The sequence below is a fragment of the Papilio polytes genome, unplaced genomic scaffold (assembly GCF_000836215.1).
Source record: "Papilio polytes unplaced genomic scaffold, Ppol_1.0 DF822067.1, whole genome shotgun sequence".
In the NCBI taxonomy this organism is placed as follows: domain Eukaryota; kingdom Metazoa; phylum Arthropoda; class Insecta; order Lepidoptera; family Papilionidae; genus Papilio; species Papilio polytes.
The window spans coordinates 7,834,210-7,844,666 of NW_013527137.1; the positions used below are offsets into that span (position 1 = coordinate 7,834,210).

General features: G+C 31.7%; 1 protein-coding gene across 1 annotated transcript in view; it reads right to left on the reverse strand.

Annotated features, from left to right (window-relative positions):
• Nucleotides 1-9,729, reverse strand: part of LOC106107265 (multidrug resistance protein homolog 49-like) — a 30,517-nt gene extending 20,788 nt beyond the window's left edge. The window contains exon 1 of the mRNA XM_013288046.1: nucleotides 9,529-9,729. Coding sequence (XP_013143500.1) covers nucleotides 9,529-9,633 — 105 coding nt within the window. The 5' untranslated portion in view covers nucleotides 9,634-9,729. The remainder of the gene's footprint in view (nucleotides 1-9,528) is intronic.
• Between the last annotated feature and the right edge of the window lie 728 nt (nucleotides 9,730-10,457).

The following is a 10,457-nucleotide window of genomic DNA, read 5'->3' on the forward strand; positions in this document are numbered from 1 at the left end:
AGGTAAAAATGACGAATGCAATCATTGATGACTTAACTCAGTGGTCAATGCAAGTCAATGAATATTCCTTATGGTTTGTTTACGCGATGTAATGGCGTGGCAGACCTTTTGAAGTTAATCTTTACCAAACATAAATCTATACAATCAATAAAATTGCAGTATCTGTATTATGTAAAAAATAATATTTCCTGAAATTGATGTATTTTTTAAATATATCCACCAGTTTGCAAATATACGTCTTGCTGACAATCTTCAAAACAAACTTATTATCTTAAATCAGGATTTAAAAGCATTTTTATTCTACTAGCTTCCAACCGCGACTCCGTCCATGTGGAATTGAAAAAAAGTGAGTAGCCTATATGTTTTTCCGGGCTATCCTCAACATCTGTACTAAATTTCATTGAGATCCATTCAGCCGTTTATGCTACAAACTCTAACATTCATCCGTCTAAACTTTCGCATTTATAACATTAGTAAAATCATGTTATAAAAATGTATGAAAGTCGTATTTACCCGGGGAAAGTCGTGCGGGCGTCGGGATTCCCCCGGTGATGGAAACGCAAAGATTCAATAATATATTCATTTTACGTAAGTTGTTGATAAATTAGCAACAATATTTAGCGTTTACGTTTCACAAACAGAGATTTATTTACAACGTATACCTTATTTGATTGTGAGGTTATGTTTTTGGACTGAAGATGTTGTAATTTTTTTTAAAGAATTTGCAGACTTTGCATCTTGCTTAAGTTTTTCCTTCTTTGTCTAAAAGCAATGTCTTTTCTAAAAAAACATAGATAATGTTGTCTACGTTGTTTTTTTTTTAATAATCAATACACATTTTCATACCTATATTGTAATTTTTGGACTAAATCTGTTTTGTTTCTTAGAATACCTATCTAGTATTTTTTTATTTATAATTTGCTGTAACTGGCCGAATGACGCATGATTGAACTGTCGTTTTAACCGATAACTGGACCTTATTATCTAATTCGTCAAATGCTATTCCAATAAAGCTTGAACGAAGCCTTTGAAAAAAGGGTTTAGATGTGTCTTCTTTCCCGTAGTACGTTGCTCTGAATTTTGACGCCTTAGTAGATAGGTACTTCTATCTCTGTTTTCTCAAAGATAATGAAAGGGATAACAAATGTCATTGAGTATAGGCTTTCATTGCTTTCGCAAGTTCCTGTAACCTGTACTTAACTTTTGTAGTGAAGCATCTTTCAATTCCGAGTGTCTGTCTAATATTGTTCTCTCTATTCTTTTTAATGAAAATGAAAGAGACATATTACCTATTTGATTCGCGCGTCTCTTAGTGAAAATTATTTTTGTGAATTCTATTGTGATTTCAGTGTCAGAAATTCACATTAAGGGACTGCTTAAGTAACTATTAAACGACTGTGTGTAAATGTTAAAACAAGTTGTATTACAAGATTCATTTCAAATTACCCATAATGTGGTATTCTATACTACAATGTTATATTAAAAGCAATAATTCAATTCTGTGGTTCATAACCAAGATATTGTGATAGATGATGTACTAATCTATACTTTTATAATAAAGCGTAAACACACACTTCTTTGTTGCCTAAGATGAGAAATGTAAACAATAATTTTTTTTTTTATAACTTGATGCGGATGAAGTCGCATGGGAACAGTTAGTAATACTAGAAATATGTAATAGTAATGGGCGGTTTCCGAACTACTTTAACCATTCGATAGTGCTTATGGTTTGATAAATTCATAAAATGAGGTTCCGAACTACGTAACTTTTGTTTTACTCTATTGAAACTTATTAATGAATCACTATGTAATAATTAAATGAATGGAAACTTCAGAAACCCAGCATAAAACATATAGTGGTCTCTCTCACTCTCTTTGAAATAATAGAAATAACAGATGCTTTGTACATATGTTTTCACTATTAAAAACACGGTAAAACATATGATATCTAGGAAAATTTGGTTTGTAATTCAATCCCTATCTGGAATTATTCCCAACCGTCCCCCCGCTCTGTCCCTACGTGAGAATAAATAGTTTCATCCGTCCCACCTTTTAGTCCCACTATCACCAATAAGGTGACAGATGGGACCGTTCTGAAATAAAATAGGTTCCAACTTTCCTCTCGTCGCAAAAGATGGGACGGATGAAACTTTTTATTTTCACCTGTTCCCACGTGGGGTCAGAGCGGGGTGACGGTTGTGAATAATCCCCAATTTGAAGGAATTATTAATAATCTTTACATTAGTTTATCTCTGATTTACAGAAGAAAGAAAAAATCTTTTATCTTAAAATGTATTATTTAATATAATTTATGTTGATAATAACGTAAACCTGTTTGCATGGAATTATCAAGATTACCAGTTATGTAATAAATTTTACCATATACGTACAATTGAATAATAAATATATGTAAAATAATTCTTTATTTAATTCACAAATAGCACATGATTGTAGTCTACGCCCACATCAGAAAACATTATTCAAGCCAATAATCCAGAGAGGTCTGCAGAGATAATAATATTTGGTGCGACATTAGCCTAATTTTAGTCCCTTTCTCTTTTCACCCTTTTTCAGTAAAGGATGGAAAGGAAAAGTGGATTTGGCGGCGGAGACGCATAGGAAGAGGAAATATCCTGTTTATGTGCGTCTCCTCCATCGATTAAGGGTATGCTATGACTATGGGCAGCAGTCGCTTCGATTTTGGCGGTTTCAGGTGGCCGCTTGCTCGTTTGCCACCTTATAGTATAAAACAAGCCTTATCGATAACCAAACGAAGTGAGAATGTTTTTGTAATCCGCCCTAAAACTAATAACCACAAGTCAAACCGGTTTTTTCGCCATGAGACGATCAAGTGATAGTCACGATTTAATATTTTACTGGTGTTTGGCAAGAAAAAAACAAATAAAAAAAGCAGGTATGTGAAAATTAATTATTCCTCTCAACTGATCTTTAGAATACGATACGATTTATTAAATAATAATAGGCCCTGTCCCACCACTGGCTGATAGAGTTTTAAAACAGACGTCACATATTTTACACGTTCGCTTGTTATCAGACAATTTGGTGGGACAGCCCTTAATATTTTTTTGTTGTAATTGAATCTATTACATATTAGTAACCGATATTTGCCGATAGCCTAATGACGTCACACGTTAAGTGACTGTACTGACAACAAAGACAAAGAAATATATAGACTAGACATAGTGTACAAATTTTTTTCACCGGTACTTTCTTTGAAAGGTACTATGTTAGTTGTCAAGGTTTGTACGCCACCTCATGTCCTTAATAATAAAATATTTTTCAAAATTATAATAAGCTCCGCCATTTGTTATGAAATATAACTAAGTGTCCCAAAATGAAGTATAAACATTTAAATCTTATTTAATGACACCTATTGGCAATTCATTTTAATAAATTAATTAAAAAATGTCGTAGGTGAATAGTCAACTATGTTTACTCTACATTTTTTTAATCTCTGTGACTGACAAGTGCGGGACGCGGTCTATACGGTTGGCGTCATCGGCAAACCTTCTGCTCTCGAATAATAATGAAATGAAAATTCCCTAGAATGTTTGTTGCTCAGGCTTTACATATTGAGGATAAAATAACTAAAAATTCTGCTCGAATGACTACCCTTATAGCACTCCGGGAAAAACGCAAACGAAATTACACCTCATGTTATTTCGAGCCCTTGCACTACAGACGTTTTGTTGGCCGATAGTCGGACGGTTAATTAGTATGATGGTGTGCATATTACTCCGATTTTATTTGATATCCTGATCAGTTAACTATCAGCCGATAAAATCGGAAGTGTGCAGGGTCTCTTAGACTGCATAACGAAAGGGAATCTCAAATTCAGTAGCTGGAGTGTTTTTATCTTATGTGAACGAAGTCGAAGGCTGTTAGTAATAAATACATATCAAAGTAATATTCTACGCATTTGTGATAAACTAATTGCAGGTAAGATGGAGGATAATTGCTAAAACTTATTAAGTATTCTAGAATATTTCTATATTGCCCACGTGTAGGTTTTACTCCATTATAGGAAACTCAGAGGAAGTTATTAAATTGATTTGTTTTGTTTCATTTATTTAAAATATTTTTTTTTTGACCGAAAATAAGATTTTTTTTATTTTGCCGATAAACAATTAATTAAGTTTAGTGTTTCCATGTTAAAATAATTCAAGATATCTAGTTTTTTTAATAAACTATAAGATATCCAGACGCATTTAAATCATAAAAAAATAATGACCATGTTACCAACCAGTATTCTAAACTCACATAACAAGTTTAAAAATAAATAAGACATTGGTAAAATATTTCAACATTTTTAATTAATTATTGGTATATAACCTCTAAGCGTCTCTCGGTCCACAGCGGCCAAGTTCAAGGCGTTCTTCTGATGCAACCACGACTTTACGCACTTCGCATACCTTATGTATTATTACATACAAACTGGGTACAAGTTCTCTTGGCACTAAATACAACAGAACACAATTTTACCTGACATACTCTGGATTTTGGTATTTTTCACACTGTAACTACTATATTTGTAAATACAAAAAAAAAACGACTTTGACAAATGGTGTCATTCGATTTGTTACAGTCACCTGTAACGGACAGTCGAGTTTTTGAGATTCCCAATTAACAAGAACTGTGAATTTAGGTATCAATAGAATGTAAAGATATTTGGGATTATGTACTGTACACACTTGTACAGATGCGTTCGCCGCTAACTTCGAGCGCCTATGAAGTTTGAATCGTATTATACTTCATCAACTTTTTATCAACGCGACAATAACTCGTTTGATCGTACATTAGATTTCCGTAAACGTAAGTAATTATTATTTCATCGATTACGTTTCTTGTAATCTGTAAAATAACATGAATCTCTAAATTAAGGTGAATTTCATGAAATGTTATTTAGCCTTCTTTAAAGGTCATCGTCACTTCGGCCAACTGATCTATTTTCGTCAAGCAATATTTAGACATTTCTCGCGAGCTGCGATCCGGTTGCGGCGTGACGTCATGACGGGATGGGGTTTTTTGTTAGAAAATTGAAAAAGAGAACGTTGACTGAAGGACGCTTACGTTTAACTTCAGAGGTAAATCACATTGGATAATTTTTTTCAACAAAAATATGATATTAATTTTGTTGTAAAAACCTTTTTTCTTTTTAGGATCTTTGAAAAAAAAATTTTTTTTTAAGAAATTATGAGTGTAATTTTGATATTTTCAAGTGGCAACCCTATGTCAGGAGTCGTAAGTCACCGTCGCAAATGCAGTGGTGCGCAACAATTAAAACATATTTATCTCGCACGCAAGTCATTGTGATTATCCTACTAGCTGTCAGTAACAAAACATAATAACGAGTACTTAAGTAGCAAAGTACGGTACTAAAATAATTCAAAAGAAATAGTATTATATTAGCTTTCTCTAGCTATTCCCGTGCGACGTCATCCGCATGAAATTATAAAAATTATATTTTATTGTTTACACTTGTCAAATTATCAATTACAAATGTCAAAAAGACATGACAATGACAACTTTGCTTCCTTGATGTTGACAGCAACTTACTCTCACCCACATTAGGGTTTTTATCCAAAATATTTACCCCTAAGTCTAATGGTGTTAAAATATGTAGCCTTAAGCGTGACGCGAGAGTAGGGCTTTTTCTTAACAGAAGAATTATTAAAAAATATGCTGTAATTGCTGTCATCTTAGGCAACAAAGAAGTGTGTGTTTACGCTTTATTATAATAGTGTAGATATAAATTAGTTTATTTTTGCTTTAGAAATAAATATCATTGCCCTTATTTTTACATGAAAAATTGACACAGCTGATCCAAAAGCATGCTTTTGTTAACGTAGATTTTTCAGTTTTATTGAATACGAACTGAGTTTGTTTTGTTTTATGTTATTGTTGTGTTTTATATTGTTAATTAAAAATCAATAAAATGACGCGTATCGTTTTTCTGGGTTTCCACACGCAATTAATAGATGATTTAATAATTGATGGACAAATTAGTGTTCTTAATTTGAACGATGTTGAATATCACCGGAAGTGCAGCCGTGTGTGGTTTTGTTTTACGTCACCTATGTCTATCTATACACATAATAAAATTGGAATGTATGTTTGTAATATCAAAAGAAAAAATCCAGATTTCGGGAAGATGATGTATTTGCTTCACTGATTCGCATTTTAAAAATGTTTGTCCGTCTGTCTGTCCGCAAGCCGCGTTTGTTCCGGGTAATTTCAGAAACGTCTGGGCCGATTTCGACCGGACCTTCACTAAAACCCTTTAGCTGACATAGACGGGCATATTATACGCTACTTTTTTTTATCTTAATATTGCTTAGACGAAGTCGCGGGTTAAAAAGTATTGTACTTTTTAACCTATTCACACATTTTTACCGAAATAAAAGATAGTATACCGAAATAAAAGAAATTTATGGGTTCAGTGTTCGACTGAGGCAGTGTTTTCCGTTTATTTAAAAAAAAACTTACACACTTTTTTAACTCTTAAACCAAAATATCGATTTTCTATAAATAAAATCTAATATCTTTTGATAAGTATTGTAAAACGGGTTCCTTCAATGTGCATAATAAATAAATCGTGCAAAAAATGTTTACTTTTTTTTACCAAATAAGGTATTTTCTATCTATGCCGTTGCTTTGGTATGATCGAATTCATACTATAAATAACTTTTTGGTCTTATAGATTTTTTTACTATAACGGTCTGTGATTGACCGATCGATTTACTTTTTCATTATTACTACTTTAAGTTCTACATATTTTTCTGTAAAAAATACAGGCTGGTATGAATTTTTATTTTTTATTGCATAAAACATTAATAGGCACTAGAACTGCTTGTCTTTAACTAGCTGTTGCTCGCGAGTAATTAAAAAAAATAAAAAATATATAGCCTATATTACTCACTAATAACGTAACTCTTTGCTGGTGAAAGATTTTTTTTAAAACAGCACATTAGTTTTTGAGTTATTTCAATACATACAATGATGACTATTTTATAATATTCTGGTAATTTATTCAAAATCAAGGTCATTATGACTGAAGGTCACTGCCTTCCTCTGTAACTGAAGGACTATTAAAATTTTTAACCAAATGTTGTTAATGAAATTTTTTTTTAATAATAAGCATTGTGACCTCTATTTAACCGATATCTAAATGAACATGTTTTTCGTCTTTGGGAGATTCGAAAACATTATACTAATATAAATAACCAGTTTGTTATTATTAGATCTTTTTACATATCTATACTATTATAATAAAGCGTAAACACACACTTCTTTGTTGCCTAAGATGTCAGCAATTACAGCATATTTTTTAATAATTCTTTTTTTTATAAAAAGCCCTACACTTACGTCACGCCTTAGGCTATATATTTTCACGAGATTATACTTAAGGGGTAAATATTTTGGATAAAATCCCTAATTCGGGAAAGAGACCATAAGTTGCTGCCAACATCAAGGAAACAAGACTGTCAAGGTTTGTTATGTCATGTCATTTTGACATTTGCTATTGATAATTTGACAAATGTTAACAATAAAATAAAATTTTCACAATTTCATGCGAATGAACCCGCCAGGGAACAGCTAGTCAACTATAAAAAACATATTACAACAGTAATTAAGCCAACTAGGTTACTGATAAAATAATATTCATCGTTCACTATTATGAATGCGAATGTATGGATGTATGGATGTGTATGGATGTGTATGTGATTATATCAACAGCTAAACAGATCTTGATATAATTTTGTACAGATGTAGAATATAACCTGCAAAACTATTGAGGCTTGTTAGTATTTTTTTTATTTAAACCGTATGGATGAAGTCTCTTCTAAGTCCATGCAATAGTTTTACTCGTCCAATTTTAAATGAGTTGTTTATCAATGATTTAAACTAATTTATTTATATTTGAATCGTAATGTAATTAAATAAACAATTTTCTGTTTAGTTTTTTTCATTTCCGTGATCGTTATGTTTGTTTTATACGGAATGGAAGATCATTTTCGAAAACGACTTTTAAAAAATAAAAAAACGATTATTGTTAATTAAAACCACAGATTAAAATAAATTTGTGTGTATTTTTATGACTACTGTGTTACAAAAAAATTAAAAGTAAAATAAAAAAACAAACACTATTACACTGTGTACACATAAAGGAAGGATTGAAACACACTTTAGAAATATACATCATACTAAAAACATAAATGAGAAAGTTTGCATGGTTGTTTGTTACTAACCAATCTCTCAGGCACAGATGTAGTCTGGAAGAACACAAAGGTTACCTAACAAGTTCTTTTTAAAATTCGAGCGGACAGTCACGAGAGAAAGCTGGTATGTACAAAATGTTTGATTTACTGTGAATCGTCCCGTAAACGGCCATTTGGGATCATTAACCTTTGCACGGAAATGTAAAATTTTACATTATTCACTTATCAAAATGTATCTATAAGTATTTTAAGTGGTTAATAAATAATTAATAGGTCAAGAGAAACATTATTCTTTATGTATATCTTAATTCTTAATACAGGAAATCTATATATCCGACAAGAACGTACTTTTCGTTTGTTTACAATCAGTATTAATTTTAGATTCCTGCAGTTTCTGGGTTCACAGAATAAAAACTTTTTATTAATTACAAAAACCAAGACTTAACAACAATAACAACAACCTCTGATAACCGATTGATCTGGATTTTTCACACCAAGTATCGTTAAATGGCGGGATTCGAATTCGATATCGTGATCCCGCATTCTTAACGGTTTTCGCATTTAAATTTTTACCACACAAACACATGTTTATCCTAAGGAACCGTAAACAAGTTCCCTTCCCTGCTATATTAAATCGATTAAAACTTGCTAAATATAATATACTACATAATAATGATATTTATGACGAACGAACAGGAAAATACAAAGGGTTATTATACTCTTGAAAATAATTGTCTTCAAATACACATGTGTTACACTTCATTATGTTGAAAAAAAATAAAAAAAAAAACTACATCAAAACATATTTATCTGTACAGAACTTCTTTCATCAGTTTTTATTATATTTTTGAAATAGTTTTCTTGCATGAATAAAACTACATTGATATTCAAAATATAAAACCTTACGGAACATTTCGTCTAAACTCAAAATAGAGCAATTACGAACGATAGTTTATGTTGGCCATATGTTCAACGTTGATAACATGTGCGGTTTGATTTGTCTTAAAACTATAAATATTACATTTTTGCAGATAAACGATACCACAATACATTTAACCGCAAACGTATTGTAGATTAAAACAGTAAAAACTTATTAGTTTAGACATTTGAACACGATGGCTTCGCAAATTTTATAACGGCATGGTAACAAACATTCGAAGCGATGACCCAAAAATAAATTTAAAAATATAAATACCGAAGATCATAAACATGTCATGTATTAAATTTGAATATCGGAAAGAAGTTTTTTTAATGCTTTATACGCTAAAAAAAGGACCCAGAGACTTACCAGGCCGAAGAACCCGATTGTATCGTCCTTTTTCTTTTTAATCGGCGTTCCCATATCGTAGATATCGCCGTTCTGGCTCACGAATCTTTTACTTTGACCTTTCATCACTGTTGTAACAATTAACGATTTTATTTTAAATTATTCGCGTCGCACGACTCACCCCGAGACAGCAAGCGTATGCGCGTGCATTCGGGGCGCGCGTCCGACCGTCACTGACCGTTGCTTGTCCGCGCGCTAAAAAGCCGCGAATTACATCGAACGCGGGAAACCCCTTAGAAGCTTTACGGTTTTCCTGCAGCGGTAGCTTATCATTTGATATTCCTTTAGCTTTCTGTCTCCAAATACGTACATGTTAGTAATCTTGACGTAAGTTGATATTATTTATGCAAGTCGATTGGTCAATTTATATGCTTTGGAGGAAAATTTCTGTTGCATGTTAGTGATGTGAAATCTGCAAGAAGTTAATGTAAACGAAGTAATCCGTAAGAAAATTTAGAAATGTAACTAACTAGTTATTATTAATAATTTTTAGTGGTTAGAATTCAGCATATCATTATTTTAAATTCGTGAAACGAAAAATTTCAGCTATCGAATGAACGTGAGATTTGACAAGTTGACGTAGAGAAGAACAGACAGAAATGTATTTATTTAATTTGAGTAATTTAGGTTCAAAATTTAATTGTTTTTTTTTTCTAATTAACGGAACTGGTATTAATAATTTTAAATTAAATCATAAGTCACATAAAACAGAAAGTTGGATGAAAACGTTTTTTGACTCTATTTGTTTGATATTCAGTTTCTTTTTAGTTCATCGTTCTCTAATGACCTTGGTCTTTATTTAAAATCGAAGACTAGTTACATAAAACTTTTCCATACATATAAAGAAGAATAAATAATTTTATCAACGGACAGTTTCTACGAACTACACG